General features: G+C 41.1%; 1 protein-coding gene across 2 annotated transcripts in view; it reads left to right on the forward strand.

Annotated features, from left to right (window-relative positions):
- Positions 1–22,889, forward strand: part of DCC (DCC netrin 1 receptor) — a 1,071,808-nt gene that overhangs the window by 664,460 nt on the left and 384,459 nt on the right. For both annotated transcript variants that reach the window (XM_036244835.1, XM_036244836.1), the window contains 2 exons: positions 174–328; positions 2,851–2,971. In XM_036244835.1, coding sequence (XP_036100728.1) covers positions 174–328; positions 2,851–2,971 — 276 coding nt within the window. The remainder of the gene's footprint in view (positions 1–173; positions 329–2,850; positions 2,972–22,889) is intronic.

The raw sequence follows: 22,889 nt of genomic DNA on the forward strand, positions 1-22,889 counted from the left end.
TTTTTTATTGTGCCCAAATACCATGAACTGAAACTGTTTCACTGTGTTTGGTGGGGGTGTTCTGGGATGATGTGATTTACAGATGTCTTCTGTCCCAGAGCAGAGCTCTGACTGGTAAACCTTGGTGCTGGTTCACATCCCCACCCACTCACTTCCGCTTTCTGTCTTTGCAGTTCCGCCATGGTTTTTAAATCATCCTTCCAACCTCTATGCCTATGAAAGCATGGATATTGAGTTTGAATGTGCAGTCTCTGGGAAGCCTGTGCCCACTGTGAACTGGATGAAGAATGGAGATGTGGTCATTCCTAGTGATTATTTTCAGATAGTGGTAATTATCTTTTTTCATATTAGTTTTGCAATCTCATTCTTGTTTACTATGTTTTCTGTTGTTTTCCGCTCCTGGGAAGAAGGTTCCTGTTGTGCTTTTTTATGATGTGTTACAAATGTCCTAATAAAACAAATGCTTCTAGACCTAGAATTTTTGAGCTGAAAAAGAATAATCAAACAGCCCAGTACCCCTCCTCCCCATTTTGTTTGTTTGGTTGTTTTCCAAAATTTTAAACAAACAGAGAAAAAGCAGAGAACCTGAGACTTATTTCCAAGTATTCTCATTGTTGGTTCTTGGGAAAATAGAGGTCAGAACCTTGTTCTAGACTTTATGAAGCCTGGGATCTGTTACTTCTGTGACTTCTACTCATTATAATAAAATTTCAACAAGATGTGCTACTTATGATTATGGTAGTCTAACTTTGATGATACAGCTTTCTTTCCAGATGGGACCAACTGATCTTACATGAGAGTAGACAGGGCAGTACTGATGGTGACAGTGATTGGCAGTTGGGGAGAAGTCAGAGTTGGCATTGCTTTGTAATTCTGAACATTGGAAAGAATTAAAGCTAAGAACAACTGTTCTTGTTTACTGTGAGTTTCAGTACACTCTCTGTTCCTATCCTTGTGGGGGGGGTCATAAAGATAATGGTATCATAGTCACTCAGTTGTGGTCCTGGCACATAGTGAGTGCTGAACACCTATCATTATTATTGTTCTTTTGGCTGTTACCAGCAGAATTCTGTCCTCATTTGAAAATGTTCTATGAAAACTCTCTTTGAGGTGGAGGTTCTGAATTCACATATATGAACATGTGAGATATATGAAAAGTACTTTTCAACTATTAAAGAACTTTTGCAGCTAAAGGAAGAGATTGCGGGTCCACATCTCATGTTTGAGATGCAGACATGACCCTGTCAAAGAGTGGTCTTCTAAACCAGGTCTCCCCAGAGAACGGGACTGGAACATAGGAGCCCCGAGAGTTTGGGCACCGGCTCTCGATGCTGGATTCCTCTTCCGGGATCGGTCAGCTTCCAGCAACTTCCATAAGCTCTGTGTGCATGCATTATGTCATACTGTGGGGTCCTTCAGGAATAAATCCATAAAACATATGTTGTTGCTTTTATCACCACTTTTTTTTTTTTCACTTTTACTTGCACTTTCTTAATTGGTTGGGAATAGGGTAAGAAAGGGAAAAAATTAACTTTTGAATGCCACACCAACCCAGTAGTTCCTTAAGTGCGGTTCTGTTTCTCCTACCACTGAATTAAAAATGGCATGCCACGGGGCAGCTTGCATGTGCCTAAAATATATGCTGCTCGCACATAGAGAGATTGCTGAATGCCCTTAAGGGTACATGATGAAATGCAGCGTTTATATTCTTCTACAGTTTGAATGATCTTTCTCCCAGCATGACTCATTACCGCCAACCTATTTAAGTGCTGCTTTTCTTAAGGTGAAAAGAAAATGTATGGTAGGGGCCCTATTCACATTAAATTGTGCTTAAAAATATTTTCCCAATTGCTCCGGAAATCAGAGAACCATTTCTGTTGCACAGGTAACATTTAGCACAAATAGTAACTTATGTGAGAATGTTTAATTAGAAGTTAGTCAACTTTATCTAAGAATTTTACATCAGCTGAGAATTGACTACAAGACACTAAAACCAATTAAGAATTCCCCACGAGGTAATATTTATCTCTTAATGACTTCAGGGGAAGTGATTTAACTTGTCTTACTTACTGGACTAATTCTTATATAATATGGAAGATAAACTGAGTTAGTATAATTAAATTCTATCTCCAGATCATTTTATTATCTATCCTTGAAAAAGATGGTGGCTCAATTTATATACAATAAAAGATAACGTTGCTAGATTCAATTGATTGATTACTGAAGGTGAAACATTTTGGCCATATAACAAGATACCGTGGGCATAAAACATCTACCACACGCCCTCCCACCCCTAAAATTCCAAAGAGGGTACATGTCAAAGCGATGAAAATTTTAAAAGGATTTTCAGACATTTTTTTCTCAATAAACAATTCTAGAAAATATCTAACCTAGGTTTCTTGTCCTTTAGAAGCTGCAAAGATAGGTGTTTTTGTATCTTTTTATGTTTTTTTCTCCCTCCAGCAGCTGCTGAACATGAGGTTCCTTCAAAAACAAATCAAAGAATGAAATTTCTTTTGTTCCTCACCTTTGCTTCTTCCATACCTGATAGAAGACTGTTCTGTTTACTGCTCTTTTAGACATTAAGGGATGTTGTGCGTTTTGGGGAGTGTATTTTTCCTTGCAGAATGAAGATAAATGGATGCCCTTGGATTGAGCACAGTACTGGGGATCAGTGACTCCTCCGGTGACTCGGGACACATCTGAGAGTTGGGCATGCTCGTGACCTCCCTTTTTCCTTCTGTGACGCTTTATTAAAATTTGTTCATGTTCATTTTGTCTCTCTGAGGTTTTTTGGCTTTTTTTTTTTTTCTTTTTAAAATATTTCACTTTGCCTTTTCTTCTCTCTAGGGAGGAAGCAACTTACGTATCCTCGGAGTGGTAAAGTCGGATGAAGGCTTTTATCAGTGTGTGGCTGAAAATGAGGCTGGAAATGCCCAGACCAGTGTGCAGCTTATTGTCCCTAAGCCTGGTAAGATGAGGGGACTGTGCTCTGGTGCCTGTAGTCTCGGTTGTCCATGGTCTAGTGGTAAAATCTATATTGCTGCCCCTATCTCTCAAAGTCAATGTGAAATTATTTAATTATTTAGTGAATCAAAGTATACATTTGTGTATCGATGCTATATTTTTCTAGCAAATTATATCCATCCAGTAATATATAGAAGATATAAGATGTAGTCATCGTCATGAATAATAGGTACCTCTGGTTGTCAAGACAACCAATAAATTACTACTTTCTTCCCTGTCTTTTGTAACCTGCCTTTTTTTCAGTGTTTTATATAAATATATATGAGTGTATGTATATATACACATAGATGAACACGTGTCTACACACATATATAGTCTTGAATCAGTGGAAGTTGATAGAAAAATGGAAATAATCTCTTAAACATAAACATATTTTTCTCCTTTTTTTAAAACAGATGTTTCTAAATTGTCCTTTTTTCTTTAATTGATTGAATTTTTATTTTATTTTGTTCTGTAGTCTTGAGGTTCAATATGGTGGTGCATTCAAAACTAGCATGAATCATATTAGACATGTCCTGTAATATTCCCATAATAATACAATTCCCATCAGGAGAAAAACAAAATGATAAAAAACAAAACTGATTAGCTGCTTTCACATGTTGTAACAGTAAAGAAGGTCAAAATATTTATTTCTTTTTTTAAAAGCAGAAAATGAAACGTTTATATAGATTCAAATGCTTTAAAATATGAATACCTTCTATGGAAAGTTTTCATATTATTGATTGTGTTAACTTCAACTCTTTTAGGACAATTTTCTTCTTCTTGACACTTGACTCACTTTTGTCTTAATCTTTCCCTGCGGTAAATTTAGTAGAAAGTAACTGATATTTATGAGACATAGTCTTTCTTTGGCTTCTTACATTTAAGTGGCTATCAGGGCCTTATATTTTGTGCATCTCTTAACAATTATCTGAAGATTATCAGACTCTCGTAATGCTTACAATAATGACTTTTTTTTTTTTCTTTATTAAAGCAACAGTCCCAAATGAGTAAAGAAACTATCTAGGAATGAAAAGGGATAATTAACTTCTGTTCGAGATCACCGATTTCTCTGATAGACTTCTTCTTTCTCCACTTACTGTGCTTTAAGCATCAGTGTAACTACGTTTGTGTGACTGAACACATCCTTTTCTGCTGAAACAGTAATGGTTACGTAGGAGACAAGGAATCTCTAACCTCAAGGTCTCCAAAGTGAGCCATGGTTTAAAAACTGTGCGTCCTCTCATTAGCAATGACAGCAGGGCCACATTGATGCTCACACTGGCTACTACTCAAGTTTCAGAAGAAGATAATTCCAGTTAGCATTGGTGTTCAGCTATGGCCATAAAACTGAGGAAAGTGCAAGGTAGGTAATCCCGTATTTCTAAAGAGGAGTGTGAGATACATTCTTTCAGGACCAACCAAAGAGTCCCAGTGATCATCATCTCATGGCCGGCCTGCTTATAAGGATGGAGGAGACTCTGAAGGGTTGCAGTTCATAGGATTAGAGGTTATCATGGTATTTTCTTCCCCCACAAGTCAAGTTGTAGAGACACTAAGAAAACCCCTTGAACAGATTGTGTGTATGTGTATGTGTGGTGTGTTTACTATGTGTGTGTGTATGTATGTATGCATGTGTGGTGTGTTTATTGTGAGTGTGACATGTTTATAGTGTGTGTGTGTGTGCTGTGTTTACTATGTGTGTGTGTATGTGTGGTGTGTTTACTATGTGTGTGTATGTGGTGTGTTTACTATGTGTGTGTATGTGGTGTGTTTACTATGTGTGTGTGTATGTGTGGTATGTTTCGTGTGTGGGTGTATGTGGTGTGTTTACTATGTGTGTGCATGTGGTATGTTTACTATGTGTGTGTATATGTGGTATGTTTACTATTTGTGTGTGTATGTGTGTGTGGTATGTTTACTGTGTGTGTGGTGCTTTTATGTGTGTGTATGGTGTGTTTACTGTGTGTGTGTATGTATGTGGTGTGTTTACTGTGTATGTATGTATGTGGTATGTTTACTGTGTGTATGTGGTGTGTTTACTGTGTGTGTGGTGTGTTTACTGTGTATGTATGTATGTATGTGGTGTGTTTACTGTGTGTGTGGTGTGTTTTACTGTTGTGTGTATGTATGTGGTGTGTTTACTGTGTGTGTGTAGTGTGTTTACTGTGTGTGTGGTGTGTTTCCTGTGTGTGTGTGTATGTATGTGGTGTGTTTACTGTGTGTGTGTATGTATGTGGTGTGTTTACTGTGTATGTATGTATGTGGTATGTTTACTGTGTATGTATGCATGTGGTGTGTTTACTGTGTGTGTGGTGTGTTTACTGTGTGTGTGTATGTATGTGGTGTGTTTACTGTGTATGTATGCATGTGGTATGTTTACTGTGTATGTATGCATGTGGTGTGTTTACTGTGTGTGTGGTGTGTTTACTGTGTGCGTGGTGTGTTTACTGTGTGTGTGTATGTATGTGGTGTGTTTACTGTGTATGTATGCATGTGGTGTGTTTACTGTGTATGTATGTATGTGGTGTGTTTACTGTGTGTGTGTGTGTGTGTGTGTGTGTGTGTGTGTGTGTGGTGTGCTGACTCGGATTACTTACAGAAATGGGCAATGGCAGCTTACTCTGTGTGAAAGTTCCCGGGAGCTGCCCACAATGCCAGGAAGAGAAAGGGGGGCCCCTGTAGGGAAAAGCTCTGCTTCTACCTTCGGGGAGACCACAGGTGTGAGTTGCACTCAGAGAAAGTAGGGCTGAAGCGATCTTGAAGGGACTCTGCCAAGAGGTCCTGCCTGCCGAGCCCGGTCCAACCAGAAAACCAGCGGGTCTCTTCCTGAGGTGGCGCTGACCTGGGGAGCTGGTGTCTGAGGTCAGCCGGACTGGACCTTGTCTGGTTCAGGGAAGGATCCCGTGGAGGATTCCTAAGGTGCCCGTGAGCCGCCCCACGAAAAAGAGGCGGAAACCTTCCGTGACTGTCTCTGTACTCTGAATCCATCCTCTCTCCTCTGATCCTGGAAACACCATATGCAGAGGGGTAAAAACAGGGTCAAGAGACTGCACAAAACAGGTGACAGTTTCACTGCCTCTCCCCCGTTCCTGGCTTCAGGCTCACTCTGGGACACGGGAAGACACTTCACACTGAACATGAGGTTAATGTTTGATTTAGAGCTCAGGGGTGTGTGCCTGTCTCCCGAGTTGCTGTCAGAGGTAAGAAATAGGTCTAACAGGGTGTCTTTGAAAGTGGACACTAGGAGAAAATAAAGCAGTTTCCTTATGATATTCCAGTAGTTCACTTTATACAATAAACCAATTATAGATATTCAGCATCACTTACACCCTACCGACAGGCAGCCTGTATCAGCAGTATCTTGCGTTCCACGAGGGCCCTGATTCACTTGGTCTGTGTGACCAGACAGCGCGAGGCACCCCTGGGCAGAAGCATCATTCACCTCCTCGCTAGGGGAAGCCCCAGAGGATTTTGAAATTCATTCTTTTCCCTTCTAGATGGTAAAGTGTTGTCAGTAGATTCTATACCCTTGGTCAGTGTTTATTATACTTGGCATTGGATTAGAAAGAAAGTAAAAGAAATAAAGACAAAAATCCGGAAGCGTGACAGGACACCATGGTGACTGTCTCACACGCCCCCCTTTATAAATGATGGATTGCTTTATCCCATCTTATCACATCGGGGCTTCAGATAACGCCTCGCCAACTCCCCTGAGATGCAGGGCGGGCTGCGTGCGCAGATGGTGGGGGGCCAGCGAGAAGGGAGGTGCCGTGCTGAGGCTGGCCGGTGGGGACAACAGAGCCCTCTGTTGACGCTGTAACAGTGAACAGCCCCCCTGTATTTTGAGGCACACTGTGGGCCCGCGTTACCCAGCGGCTCAGCGTTGGCCTGTCCACAGGCTTGAGGCTGAGTCACCCTTGGCAACCGTCACAGTCGGCTTCTTGCTGCAGCACAGGCCATGATCTCTGGGAACCGGAGTCTGTTGTTGGGGTGTTTACACAACCCTAATGACGGTTCAGTGTGGCCTTTTATACAGCGTTAGCTAGCCTCTTTAGCAATTAGTGATTTAGAAACTAAACATAATCCACTACATTAAATTAAGTGAATGACTTATTTTTCTCTTCAGAAAATTAGCATGGGAGAAATATTGAAATGTGTGCACTGTAGCATGTGATATATATATACTGGTTTCCTCTGGATAAAGACAAAGACGCTCAATGGCGCTTTTAAAACAGAGTCTACTACAGAAGTTCTATCAGTAATGAATACATCTAACACTGCAGCGCCGTGTGCACTTTCAAACTGCTTCTTGTCTCTCTGTGTGTGCCTAACACACCTGCACGCAGTGGCCTCCTGAACACTGAAGGAGACTTTGCATATACATCAAAAACACTTAGCTTATTATGTAAGTGGCGATGAATACGCGTTAAAGTAGTTGAACTGATTCATACCACTTGTATTGTCTGTTAATCTCGCCTGAGAACTGAGGAAAGCTTTATAGTTGTTGATTGGTTCATTTAATCTATGTATTTTGGGGCAGGGGGCCATTGGTTAAGATGTCCCCTTTCCAAATAAAAAAGATGAACTGTGGCTCCCAGTCCGTCATTCAGCGGATAGCCTAGCCGAAAAGTGTCAAGAATCAATGCGTTAGTTATCCTAAGAATAAGATGTTTCAGTAGCCAGATTTCCAAGCCAGGTAAGCAGTAAGTTAGGATTTAGTTGGCATAGCAGATGCCAAAGAATTAATTACCCTTGAGTTGCCATTCAGTAAACCCAACATTGGGTAGGTGGTAATTAAATCGAGAAGACTTTGGTAGCTGGGGGAAAGTTAGCAATGTTTTGGTGCTGAGGAGGAGGAGAGCATGGAGCACGGCAGAGAAGAGCAGTAGATGTGAGGCATCAGTTACCTCTGCGTTAGCTCTCCTGGTTCTCGCTGCTCAGTAGCAGTCAGTCTCCTGGCCGTGGTCTGCCATGGAAGGCGGTCAGAAATACCTCCCTGCTGGGCCGCAAAGCTGGGGGACACGAACTGGGAAAGCAGCTACGATGGCAGCATGTGTAGTCAGGAATATTTTAAATTTAATGACAGAAACAGTGGAAGATAGACTAAAGTTACTATGGGAAGAAATAATATATTCTTCATATCTATGCCCCCAAATCTATATGATTACAAATGAAGAAATTCTCTTAGGAATAGTTCCTAAACGTAGCTTTGTTTGGGCAAGACACCATACCATGTCTTCTGTAAAATAAATATGAGGCATATGTCTTATGTTAACATTGAATATTTTCTTTTTTTTTTTTTTTTTTTTTTATCCTCACCCGAGGACATTTTTCCATTTTTTGTTCAGGTAGAGTAGGAGGGGGAGAGAGGAACAGAGAGAGAGAAACATCGACGTGAAGGGACACATCGAGTGGCTGCCACCCGCACGACTGACCAGAGCTGGGGACAAACTGCAACCGAGGTACGTGCCCTTAGCGGGAACCGAACCCGGGTCTCTCGGGACCGCAGGCTGACGCTCTAACCGCTGAGCCAAACCGGCCAGGGCAACATTGAATATTTTCTAATGCTGGTATTGTTTATTTTGTTCAACATTGTAACAGAGTAGAGTTTCCCCTATAGGAAGGGAAATATATTGGTTAGGAATTTAGAAAAAAGTGAGCTGTCCTCCCCTAGAAAAGATTACTGATTTAAAATGATGGTGAATTTTAAACATATTATGAAGGCAGTATATCATAAAAACTAAAATTAGCAGGTGTATTTAAGTCCGGTCATGAACATTAAGGCATAAAACCAGAAGTCATTTGTATCTGTTTTTGTAACTTGTGCCTATCAACATAAGAAGAATTCCTTGAAATCCAAATGGACAAGAGGGCTATTTATATGTGCACCCATGTAATTGTATATTAACTGCAACTAATTATAGTGTTTCTTACTAAAAGGTTGACTTTTGACATGGTAACTTATGTGGAATTGTGTGAATCAATGAAAAAATATACTGTGAGTCTTATGACTTCAAGATCTGTTAGAATTTAATTTGTCCAGTATAATAGCACATGAGCAACTAAGTATAAAAGATACTGTGACTAAAGCTGAGGGAATGCACTTCTTAACCTAGTCTCAGTCACTGGCGGCCAATGAAGTTGAATTTTTGTCTCTTAATAGAAGGATTACTATGATTTAAATGCTCAGTTGTATTTAGCAGGGGATCAAATTGCTCCTGGAATTCTGTAAATAATTAAAAAGTCAATTCTGTACTAGACCAGTCTATTGATGGACCTAAACTGTGAAATCAGTCATTAGACAGTTTCACACAAACTGAGGTGTTCATTGGAACTACAACATTTCTCTGTAGTGTCCCATCATTGAGTCTAAATGAATAAAAGTACAACTTACTATTTTTGAAACATATTCAAATATGGGGATATTATAGCTATAAGTTGTCTAAGGATGTTTTCCCTTATAAGTCTTAGTAATTAACTATAGCTAACAGGATACAGAACCAATTTCTGTAAGGTGGTTATTAACTTCAGTATATATAGATATGAATTTATTCAGTCCACTGAAAAATTATTTTTACTTGTCAAGGTTAAGATACAAATAAGAGAAAGATAGTATGCTCTTTTATTTTTACCCCAAAGTCTCCTTTGATTTAGAGCAGCGGTTCTCAATCTGTGGGTTGCGACCCCTTTGGGGTCGAAAGAGCCTTTCACAGGGGTCGCCTAAGAACATCAGAAAACACATATTTCCGATGGTCTTAGGAACCAGACCCAGCTCCTCTCTCTGTCTCCAGGGGGTCCGCCCACATGCAGATACGCCCACATACAGCATGAGGACCTGTATTAAAGGGTTGCGGCATCAGGAAGGTTGAGAACCACTGCATTTGAGAAATGTTGACATTCCAAGTAACTCTTTCCCTCAGGGGTCAATGATGGCCCAAGTTTGGCATAGATCAGTCATTTGCTCTTTTGCCATACAATATTTTTCTGGTATATGAGATGTGGGCACACTGAATCTCTTCATCATTCTCGGTTTACCCCTAGAAACTTAAAAACATTGAAATATGGAAAACATTTATGAACAGAATCTTCGACAGTATCACCTTTCCAAGTCTCCCTCTCCTCTACCCTAAAATTCAGTGGACAATTGTCTCAAAGGTTTAGAGCAATAAATGTATGTAGAAGGGATGTGTAGGCTGTGAATTGTTGTACAAATGTTAGCCATTATCAAGTGTTCTGTTGTTTTGTTTGGTCTCAAGAAAAATAGCAGGCATGTTTATTAGGATGATACAATGATAGCTTTCTTCTGGCATATTTTTCCATCCTCCATGAAAAAAAACTAATAAACAAATATTTCAACGACAGTATCCATTCAATGTTGAAGGGTTTTAGCTCAGTGGACAAGGTTAAGGGAAAAGCCTGTTTCAAAATGACTGCTAGTGGAAAGGTCTGCGAGGTTTACGTGTCCATTTAATGACTTGCTCATTCCAGTGTAATGTAGGCAGAGGGTTCTCAGCAAATAAAGGCTTGTCATTCACCTTGTCCTTCGTTCAGTATGTGCTACAAGTAGGAAGCCAGCTCAGTACTTAATCGAGGGGATATGGCTGTCTGGCAGACTTTGAAATTAGAAATGAATTCTACAGTAATACGAAATATCCCGAAACCCATAGTAAGTATAAATTCATACAATATGAAAGACTTGATAGATTCATAAATATTGATCACATCAGACTTTGGTAGTAAGAACACCAAAGAGTGTTCTTCTACATCTCTCTTTTAAAAAGAAAACTTTATAGTAAGGAAGTGGACAGGAAGAATCTTGGTTTTTTACACTGAACTCAGTCCTGCACTTGTTATATTTTTACCTTTTACTTACAAATCACCCTTTGATAATACGTGTATATGTTCACACACACATACCACACATAATAAGAGAAAGATGGTATGCTATCTTTAAATATATATATATGTATGTATGTGTGTGTGTGTGTGTGTGTGTGTATATATATATATATATATATATATATTTGATGAATATATTATATTCATCGCCCTGGCCGGTTTGGCTCAGCAGTTAGAATGTGGCCTGCAGTCCAGAGAGACCCGGGTTTGGTTCCCACTAGGGCACGTACCTCGGTTGCAGTTTGTCCCCAGCCCTGGTTGGGTTGTGCGGGAGGCAGCCAGTTGATGTGTCCAAAAAGGCCTCTGACGGTGCCCCGGGATAGCTCCTCAGGCTACTGTACCTGCAGAGATGGGTGTGACCTGGAGTGCAGTGGTTCTCTCTGGCTGAGGGCAGTTATCTGAGATAGTCACCAGCCACTGCCACACCCTCCAGGTAGAGGCATGAATGAATACTACAGTCCTGAAGGGGCATCTGGATGGTGCACCAGTCCGTCCACCAGGGTCCTCCCCTGTGCCACTGAAATCTGTTTGTTTCATAGAATGTATTCTAGAAATAGCTATGTCAGGATGCAGGTTGGTCCTATTCCCTGGGGGACAAAAAGGAAGGCCACCAGTGTGACTGCAACTGATCTCAAAGCTGGAACATGCTCTTGTTTTCCTCCCACTGTTTTGGAGTCCTCCACCCTAAGCTAGCACCTCTGCTGGTCCATGTGGTTCACCAGGAGGGTGACTCTACATTCTATCCCTCTGAAGGTCACAGAGACTGTTCTAATCCATTTACCATCAAAATAGCGAAGAGTACCCAGTAGATCACCTGGGTGGCAGTCGTGGTCTTCTGTTTCCCTCCTCCTCCTGATGATCTGGGTAGTTCTTCGTGCTTTGATGCTGTTGCTCTGGCCCAAGAAGCCTGAAATGACCGTGCAGCAGTGATAGCCCGGACTTCAATGACAGAAGCATTCCTCCTCGGAGAAGTAGGACTTCCCAGTCCCCAGAGCCTAGAGTTGCAGGGACGAGAGACACAGATTCCCCAGCTGGGTCACTGGGAGTGATGACAAGCAGGACCACACCTACTTCAGTCTCTCGTGTTTATTTACTCTACTGTTGGGGATGTGGCATCATGTGCTGGTCATTAATGTGGAGCATATTCTGTGCCCTAGAGGGAGGAAGGCACTCTATCTCTTTTAGGTTATTATCTCTGATCATCACTCATTGCTCCTTCAAGAGGCTGTACTTATTCTGCATCAAGTCATCAGCTTCTCAGTGGTGAGCATGTGATAGGATCATTGGATCCCCTTTTTATCAGTGTGGTAACCTGGTTATTATTCAACAGGAAAGGAGTAAAGGGGAAATTAGTTACTGTAATGCTCCAGGTCTATCCCCCAATAATGGGTATGGGATTAATAATAGTTTAGAGGCATGCCCAGTAGAGTCTGAGTGGCATGGGAGGTGCCTACCTGTCGGTCACACCCGGGAGCATCAGTGGCCAAAAGAGGCGTGGCCACTGCAAGTACATGAAACCTAGATATTTAGTCTCCTAAACAAAGGAAAGCCCCCTAGCTTCCACTCTCTGTCCTCACTGCTGCACAGGGTTCCTGGCTTGCGGGGTCCTCCCGCCCCCTCCATGTGGGTCATTGCCGTTGGGACCCCCATAATGGCCTGATGGACTAAGTCTATACTAATCCTAATCTGGGCACAGCTGTGCCATGGAACAGAAACCCTGGACCTCGGCTTTGTCTCTGGCCTTGTTAAGGCTACACTGCCCCTCTTCCAGCGCTGGACGAAGGGACATGACACTTGACAACCCAGAAATGTAATTCCACACCGATAAAAACCATCCATTCTCCCGTGGGGCTTCTGAAGATGCTTATTCTGACTGCACCCCAGCAGCCTGCTGCCCAGGAGTGTCGGAGGGATCTGGCCCCTTTACCCCTCCGGCGACACCGTGGTCATGGATTCATGCCTGCACCTCTCTTGCTGTAAAGTGAGTCATCTGATTTTTTGCAGTGTCATGTAGGGCCCAGGTTGGTGGCTCATGTACTTTGTGAATTTTCAGTAGAAGGGGCTGGTGCCCTGGGTATAGGAAAAGCCAAATAGGTGTTATACATTCTAATCCAGATGAATTTAAGCCCTTTCCCGAGTAGAAGATCCAGTATGAATGGCATGCTACCAAGAGGCGGGTTGCTCTCCCCAAGAAACGACGTTCCAGCGGTTGCTCCCCGTCGTCTGTTTCCGGCAGACTGGCTCTGTGCAGCAGCAGCAGTTGCTGGCGAGGAGCAGCCACTTTGCTGAGTTTGAGCACATGCTGTGGCGATGCACAGGTTCCATCCCACTGTGATGGCCTCTTCATTCATACACCGTGTGTCCCCAGTGGAGCCTGGCTGAGTTCAACTGGCTGTATTGTCTCATCTGATTGATTGATTAGTGCCCCTTTCCCAGGGATGCAGTCTGGTGTCCAGGTGTGACTCACAGACCTGCACACTTGGTATGCAGTCTCATCCTCGGTCCTCTTCTCCAGAGTTACTTGTTCCTGACCTTCCAGTTACTCTCCCTCCAGACCCCTGGTCTGCATACACGTATGTGTGTGTATGTATGTAGATACATAGATAGATACTAAGATACATAGATATAGATTGTATTCTTATGCATTTTTTTTTTTTCATTTCGGGTAGATCGCATGATGTACCCAATACTCTGCCTATTGGGAAAAGTTACCCGATTGTTCTCCACTAAAATATATATTTTTTTTAATCCTCACCCGAGGATTTTTCCATTTTTTGTACAGATAGAATGGGAGGGAGAGAGAGGAAGGGAGAGACAGAGAGAAACATCGACGTGAAGGGACACATCGAGTGGCTGCCACCCGCACGACCAACCAGGGCCGGGGACAAACTGCAACTGAGGTACATGCCCTTAGCGGGAATCGAACCCGGGTCTCTCCGGACCGCAGGCCGACGCTCTAACCGCTGAGCCAAACTGGCCAGGGCCCGATTGTTCTCTTTCAGAGCTATTCCTAAGTGAGGCTGTAACTCAGAAGCCATTTATTTTGAGTGCACCCATATACCACGCTGACAAAGATGGGTCTTATAAAAGTCCTAATTTTTTTTTTTTATCCTCACCTGAGGACATTTTTCCATTTTCTGTTCAGATAGAGTAAGAGGGAGGGAGGGAGGGAGGGAGGGAGGGAGAGAGAGAGAGAGAGAGAGAGAGAGAGAGACAGACATCGATGTGAAAGGGATACATCAAGTGGCTGCCACCCACATGACCAACCAGGGCTGGGGACAAACAGCAACTGAGGTACATGCCCTTAGTGGGAACTGAACCCGGGTCCTTTGGACTGCAGGCCGACTCTCTAACTGCTGAGCCAAACCAGCCAGGGCAAAAAGTCCTCATTTTTAAAACAAATTTAAATGTAAATTTATCTGTAGATCTACATTTACAATAAAAACCCTATTATAATATTTTTATTTTAGAAATCAAAATACATGGATGCAAAAGGATCAAACAACAATAAACATATTCTAAAGCATGGCTGGGTTTAGAAATGCCTGATTTTGTCTTCGACTTCAGCCCTCAAGTAAATGACTTGGAGCTTTCTCTGTCCCTTGGGGCCATTGGAACGCTTTAGGAGATAAGGCTTTTGTATTTCAGTCTTTTTAATCTAATGAGAAACAGAAACACAAGAAAATAAACACCATTTTAACTTGCGAAAAACAACATGTCAACAGAGCCGTAATCAGTCCTATTTAGAGCAAGATTTATATAATTACAAGATAAAAGGAAAACACAGCCGGGACTAGCGTTTTCAAGAACCTTTCTGTGTCAGGTAATGTGTGCTAAACACATTAAATGCATCATTCCTTTCATTTCCATGATAATCCAGTCCAGAACATACCATTATTCTCTTTTCACAGATTAGAAGGTTGTGCTCCGCAGCAGTCAGATAACATGCAGTGTCAACTAGCTACAGAGCGGTGGGGCTGGATTTGAGAAAGCCTTCCTGGTGGGCACAGTGCTGAGTTAGGGCTTCACAATCACATATTAATTGATTTCTCTCCAGAGAATACAATTGTTTTTCCCATCCTGTGTGGGAGAGAAAACAGGGAAGTTAATGAACTTATCAAGGCCCCACAGCTAGCCAGCAGTCTGACTTTTGCACCTACTGTCTCAGCCAGTCTGCTGTAATGTAACTATCTCCCCACATTCTGTCCATCACGGGGAGTCTGGTCAGATAAAGGGGTGATATTTCAGATTTATCTGAGTCTAGTCAGACGAGTTTGGGAATTGTTGATAAAGGAGAAGAAGTTGAGTCAATTAAAATGTCTAAAATTTGCCACCCAAATGATTTCTGTCCAGATTCCCCTTGTTCCCCTTACTGCTAAGTGTGGGTCATTTGTAGAAAGTGTCTAAAGGGTCTTAAAGGAATGATCACAATTTCTGCGATCCAGAAATCCATAGTTTAAATGAAAATAAATTTGACAGACTTAACCTTATCAAATACAATTAAGGCAGAGAGACTTGTAATGCTGTATTAATTATTCTTTATTTATTAAATACCCAGAAAATGTATGGAGACTCACAAAAGTAAAATGCAAATTAGAGATGGCAGATGCCATTCAAAGAAAGATTAATTCTTTGGATTAATACTCCTTAAATTTTAACACAGCCATAGGTAGGTGTATTATTTTTTTTTCTAACCCTCTATTAGGAGTAAGGGAGTATCCTTTTTTATGCAGAATGACAAGGCTTCTATTGTTTTGAAATGTTCTCTCACTTATTGTTTTGTTTTGTTCCCAGCTTTAAGTGCAAAACTCTAGGTTACAAAAATAGGTGTTTAAAAAATGGAAAATGTTCTTTCACACAAAGCATCTACTCATAGGTGTTTAGCCTATAATACAATTCCATAAAAAAACAACACAACAATAGTTAGTTATTAAGCCTAAATGATGAGTGTGTACCGTGCATAATTGTCTTTGTTATCTTTGTTGACCAATATCTGCCAAGAATCTATATATTCTTAACTTTCCCTGACAGTACTGACAAAAAAGTGTTCACTTATTTAGATATTATCTGAGTTTGAGATGTTGTGGGGCATAAAATTCACTAATAAAAAATAACCCATGCTCAAAATAAAACATATATCGTTGTATAGCAAGAAAAGCCACTGTCCAATATTTCTTTATGTTTTTTGGCCCCAGTTCCTATTTAAATAAAGATCTCCCTGGTAATCAGAAAGAACATTCTTTTGTTCTGAAAGATGTCAACTGAGTGTATGTGTATGAAAATGTACAAAAGTAGAACAGACTATTTTGAATAGAGAAAACAATTCTCCTAATGGGTTTCTCCTAACAGTATAAAAGGAAAAATAAATAAAAATACTATGGAGCTTATTTTATATCCTTCTCTTGCCTCCCCTGCTTGATTTCATGAATTGAAAGAGACGAGATAACAGAATTGGTGGCCCAGACATAAGCCTTTGGATCTCATGATTCCTTGTCCAATTTCTTACATACAGACACCTGCTTTCTTTTCATATGTGAGCCTTACTTCTCATTACATAATCTGAGCCTTTTATCCCAATTCTGATCAGATATTTTACATCTTTAACATGCTGGCCAAGAAAAGGATAACATGACCTGTAGGGAAATTCAACTGAGTGAAGTGGTAAAAACCTTCTGCTTTTTATATCAAGAACAATAACAACAGCAGTAGAACTTTATACCAAATACGTGGTTAGTTGCATATAAAGCATTAGCCCAGGAGAAGTTATTCTTGTTTTCTAAATGCAGATGCTAAGTGGTTGCTTAAGCTGCTAGTGGTATAGGGAAGTTCGGAGCAGAACAAATCATTGCCCTGAGTCCCAGGAGTATGTAAATACAGGATGCAGGGATAGCACATGGAGGCTTAAACTGCTCTTTCTATGGGAATTAGAGGAACTTATTACTGAGGATGTGACATCTGAGCTGAGATGGACTTCGGAGTATGAATACGATTTTGCCAGGCTGTCCAGAAGGGCAAAGAAATGGTTGGTAGAGGAAACAGTTCACCCGAAGCCTGGGAAAACAGCACAGAAGCACAAGTAAATGTCCAGAGAAGTATGCGTGGTTCAGGGAAATGGAAGAGATATGCAGGGGCTGGATCACAGAATATTTTTTAAAATATGCAAGGAAAATTGGACTGTTTGTCTAGGCTATGTGAGATATTCAGTGGCTAGCATATAAAAGACAGGCATGCTCCTGTTGTTTTTGAAAGACAACTCCAGAAGCAGTGTGGGTAGTAGCTGGTGGACGGTGGCAGGATGAGGGACTAAAAATATCAAAATTAATTAGAAAGTATATCAGTGGGCTAGGCAGGAGCGAATAAGGCCATCTACCATAGCACATAGATTAGAGTGAGCAGTAGTGTCAGAAGTCCTTCAAAATGTGGAGATTATTATTAGTATGTACAGACAGATTAGGAATCTGGGATTATTCCTAGATTACCAGTTTAATGGAGTAGATGGTAAAGTCATTTCTTTCAAAAGGTGGAAGACCAGCCTGGTCTAGTGGCTCAGTTGGTTGGAGCATCATCCTCTACACCAAAAGGATGTAGGATTCATCCCCAGTCTGGGCACATAATCAGACTGCAGGTTCCATTCTGGGTTGGGGAACCTATAGAAGGCAACTGATCAGTTTTTCTCTCACACCGATGTTTTTCTTTCTCTTTTTCTTTCTTTCATTCTTTCTCTGTCTCTCTCTCTTCCCCCCTTTGTAAAATCAATAGGGGATAATATATATTCAGGTAAGGATAAAATTTAAAAAGAAAGAAAGAAAGAAAAAAGATTGAAGACCAGGAAAAGTGATGTAAGTGCATTTTGACAGAAAGAGACTGGATGTGAGTTTATTGAAGGCTCCTTGCCTTTACATCTCAAGAATTTGGCGAAGGGTCTAAGAAGAGCATACTTTCAACTCTTCATTAGGAAGCCTGAAACCTGAAAGGCAAGTACTTTGTTTTATAGGTTAATTGATTATACTGAATATAAACTACTATATAGTCAAAAGTGAAACAAAGGAGGTAAATATTTTAAAGATCTCAAAGCATTGAAGTGAAAAAATTATAATTAAAATAGCAAAATTAATAGTGGAACTAAAAAGCAATATTTGGCTGTGCATATTTGACAGATCAAAGCAGGAAGAAAGATGAATGCAAAGTATTTTGTAATATTCCTAGAGAGAAATGAGTATGGTCTGAACTGAGTGCAACCCTGATCATGGAGAGAAAGATAAGTTCAAAGAATAATATGGAAGAAGAAATGGCTAGCAGCTTGCATTTGAATTGAAAAGGAGCGTTTGATGCTGACCGGGAATCTGTAAATTATTGGCACTCCTGATGATAATGAAAAGCTTAAGGGAGGGTATGACAGGGTCATGTTATTCATCCCAAGTTCCTTGATAATATATAAGTGAATCATTATTGTACTGATGAGATGATTCCTCCTTGCTGGACATAGTTTACCCAGTTTTCAGGAAGGTAAAACCATCTTGGAATAATGAGTCAAAGGATTTTGCATTAACATAAGATAAACGCCAAGTACTGGCACTACCAGAACCAGAACATATGGATTTGATTAGCCCTTAAATACCAGAAGAGTAAAAGTGATCACATTTTTTTTCCTTCTCTCTCCTCTTTGTCTCTCCATCCATCTGTGGCAGACACGGATTATAGCTGAGCAACAAATTAGAAGTGGAAGCACCAACTTTGGCTGTTCACCACCCTGAAATAAAATCCATTTAATTTACCCTGACTATCCTTGTTACAGTGTTAAATATAGACTAAATAGTTTAATATGGATTTATGTAATGAGTTCACAAATTGATTTTGCAGAGTTTGCTTGCTTTGAGAAATGAGCATCTGCATACTAAGGCTGGGATCGCATGCCTATGGGTGGCCACCTTTTGATAGATGAAGGGATTTTCTTAAACCATGATAAGGAATCTAATCTATGATCATTTTATCATCCCAGTATTTGGAAACCCAGAGTCAAAAACAAAACAAAATGAACAAACAAACACAATAATTCAGAATCCCCAGCCCTCTCCTTTGGGACAAAGTCTCTACAGGGTGGCAAGGCTAATATCTATCTTTGAGTGACAGGATTAAAGAAAAAAAGGCCTCCAGTTCCTCTTTTCCTTTAAAAAAAAAAATCCATATCTACCTTACTTGAGCATTAATTATTTAGCCTGAACTATATGCAGCTGATTTTTAAAGTTTAATTTCTGGGAAGTTTGAAGATGAACCCAGAGAGGTTTCCCTCACAGCCGGGCCACCCCCCTCCCTATCTCAGATGGCCAAGTTGGATGTGATTGTCATTGGTGACTGGATGGGGACAGCTGTATCAGCCAGTCATTCTAGGGATGGCTAATAGGATTTGTAATTATAATGTCCTTTATTCCCATTTAAATTCAACAGTGTGTTCACATTACTATTCTTTCTCTTGAAACATGGAAGTGTGGGTATGGGGATTGAGGATGGTGGAGAGACGGGGTTTACCTTCATGAATCTACACTTCCTCATAGTCTGTCCCATTTTTCTAAGGCACAACAGACAGGGGAGGCCAGCTATCAAGAATGGTAATTTACAGTCCAAGAGTGCTTAGTGTGAAGTGTCCTCGTCATAGGAGAAGGTTTCCACGCAGCAGTAATGGGACTTTTATTTCTGCATCAGGTTCAGTGGGGGCCTTCCATTTTATTCTTCCAAGTACCCTGTTCTTATCTACTTATGCAGTGCACGGGTCTTGTGGGTCTTTGATTTCATTCTACTTTAAAACAGAAAGCATGAAATGTAGTAATTAGCCTAATCCACAGCTAAAAATATATAAAGTGCCCTGGCCGGTTTTGCTCAGCGGTTAGAGCGTCGACCTGCGGTCCTGAGAGACCTGGGTTCGGTTCCCGCTAAGGGCCCGTACCTCGGTTGCAGTTTGTCCCCGGCCCTGGTCGGTCGTGTGGGTGGCAGCCACTTGATGTGTTCCTTTCACATCGATATTTCTCTCTCTCTCTCTCTCTCTGTTCCTCTCTCTCCCTCTCACTCTATCTGAACAAAAAAATGGGAAAATGTCCTCGGGTGAGGATAAAAAATATATATATATATATATATATATAAACTAACATCTTACACTAACTGCAAACATGATGACAATTGTTATAGTTATGACTGAATCGAGCTTTGTTATTAATCATTTCTCCTGGTGATTAAATTTTAATTCTTCAAAGAGAACTTTTTTCCCTTCACAGACTTGTCTCTCTTTCACTGTAACCATTCTATATTTTAAAATGACTTCCCCTAATTTCCACTTTTATATACAATAGAGCTTTATCTACTATGGATTAAAAAAGAATCATAGTAGAGGAATATAATATTTTAAAGTAAAAATTGTAGGACCTAGAGATTATTATGCTAAGCAAAATACACCAGACAGAGAAAGACAAATACCATATGATCTCACATATGTGTGGAATCTAATGAACAAAATAAACCGAGGAACAAAATAGAACCAGAGGCATGGACAGACTGACAAGGTCTGAGGGAGGGGGATCGGGGGACTGGATGAAAGAAGGTGAAGAGATTAGCAAAGAACATACGTGCATAGCTCATAGACACTGAAAGCAGTGTGGTGATGGCCAAATATATATATAAACCTCACCCTGGCTGGCTTTCCAGTTGGTTGGAGCATCGTCCCATACGCCAAAGAGGTTGTAGCTTTGATTCCCAGTCAGCGCACATACCTGGGTTCCAGGTTCCGTCCCCAGTGGGGTGTGTATGGGAGGCAACTGATTGATGTTTCTCTCTCAGATTGATATTTCTCTCTTTCTCTAAATTAACAAAAGAGCATATTCCCGGGTGAGGATTATAAAAAAGAAAAATATTATATAAAGTCTTCCTAACTGTGTTTGTCATTAAGGTATCACTGTGCAGCCTGCTAATCAAATGTAATATGAATGGCATTTTGTACTTGTCATAATGGATCACTTGCTTCAACTCTATCAGCCTTTGATTGTTGGAACCTTTAAGGATGTCTGGCCCTCAGAGTTATTATGCGATATATATAAAATGTTTGTTTTGCTTTAGAAAACACATATCCTAACTTTATTGTCCCTGGTTTCTGGGATTAGTTAACTAGTTATATCTGGCTTCTGTGTCCTGCCTCATGGGGTCTCCACTTTCTCATTTCTAGTTTGTTTCCTTTTATATCTACTTTGGTGGATCCCTAAATTCTCCGCCTCCCTGGGTTCTGCATCTGCCTACCCCTGTTATACCGGGCCGCTCCTACCAGTAAATCTTCTACTAGAGAGCAATTCTAACTCACCTCCTTTTCACCCGTACTTTTTCTTCCAGTAACCTTCCCGAGGCATCGCTGGCTTAAAAAAAGTCGTCATCATCATCACAGTTGGTTTTTTCTGCTGTGTTTTAACACAGGGTTCTATCCCCAAGCCTCAGTTCTTTTATGTTTCCGATTATCCTAAATAGGAGTGACAATTAGTGTTCTAGGGATGACTGTGAATGACAGTAGATGAGACAGACCTGTAAAATCCCGTATGTTATGACCATGAGAGATGTCATATATCTGAGTCGAGTTGGCAAGTGCTTTCTGGAAGTCTGAAGGGTAGCACAGGTATGGTTCGGATGGCTAGTGACATGAATGAGCACTGACGATATTGAAAGTATACACTATAAGTTGGCTCCGTTTCCCCGAAATTTCATAATACAGTCAAGAATACTAGAACCCAAGGAATTTATAAGACTCCTTTTTGTTGACTATTTGTTAAATTCAACCATGGAAAACTCTATATTCTGAAAACATTACTGACTCAGATGTCTTATACATAACTCAGAGGATTCTTTGCACTGCAGTTTTTACAACTGGCTACATTTTGACTTTCTTTGCTATTCAGAATAAATTTCAAGACATAATGATACCAAGAATGTATAATAACATGTTGCTATTTTGAGAGATTCTTGGTAAAATCTAGTTCTTTGTTCACATATGTGTAGAGAGTTGGTAAAATTTTAGGAGTAGTCCTGTCAACAGTCAAATTCCCCTGTTTCCAGACACTGGAGACGTTGTGGGGAAATGAATGGCTATACTGATGAACGCAGAGTCATTGTGGAGAGTGTTTCTCACTGGCCAGGACATCTGAACATCAAAGGGTGAACGTGGACGTGGTGGATGCCTACTGTGTGCAGTCAGACTGGATGTCCTCCCCTGTGGTTCTGGGTTAGTGTGAGCCCACTAAGCAATCGTGTCTGAGACTCGGCATGTAGCTGTGAAGGAGTAGCCACAGTTCTCTGTGGTTTGAGGGTTGCCACATGTTGCCACTCATCTGCTCGCTCACCTGTGACAGCCTGGCCAACGGCAACGCCAGGGCCTGCCATCGCTCTGCCTCAGCTTCTCCAGCGCCTCGGCTAGGTGCCCGTTTAAGTCTGCCATGGAGGTGATGAGAGACTGACATGGGATTTAGTTTGTCCTCAGGGGTCCATCTAAGCTTTCCAGGTTTCATCTTGCTTTTTGCTTTCTGCAGTTTACATCCATCTTCCTTCCGAAATTCCTGCCCTGATGACTCCAGGCTCAGTGACCAGATTCAGAAACAACAGCCTTGTATACACTGTGTAACCAGCTCTCCCGCTGTGCAGTACTAAATTCTGTAATGAACTGTGGCTCTTCCACACCCCTTGACTCTGATGCTCTGATCAAACCCTGATCAAACCCTGATTGAGCCCGGCCAGTGTGCTCAGTGGTGGAGCGTCGATCCACGCACTAAGAGGTCACTGGTTTGATTCCTGGTCAGGGCACATGCCCAGAATGTGGGCCAAATCCCCATTTGGGGGCATGCAGGAGGCAGCCAGTCGATGTTGTCTCTCGTCAATGCTTCTCTCTCTCTCTCTCTCCCTTCCTCTCTCTCTAAAATGAATAAAGAAAAAAATGTACAAAAGAACACCCTGATTGATAT

This window comes from Molossus molossus, unplaced genomic scaffold, assembly GCF_014108415.1.
Source record: "Molossus molossus isolate mMolMol1 unplaced genomic scaffold, mMolMol1.p scaffold_m16_p_6, whole genome shotgun sequence".
NCBI classification, from domain to species: domain Eukaryota; kingdom Metazoa; phylum Chordata; class Mammalia; order Chiroptera; family Molossidae; genus Molossus; species Molossus molossus.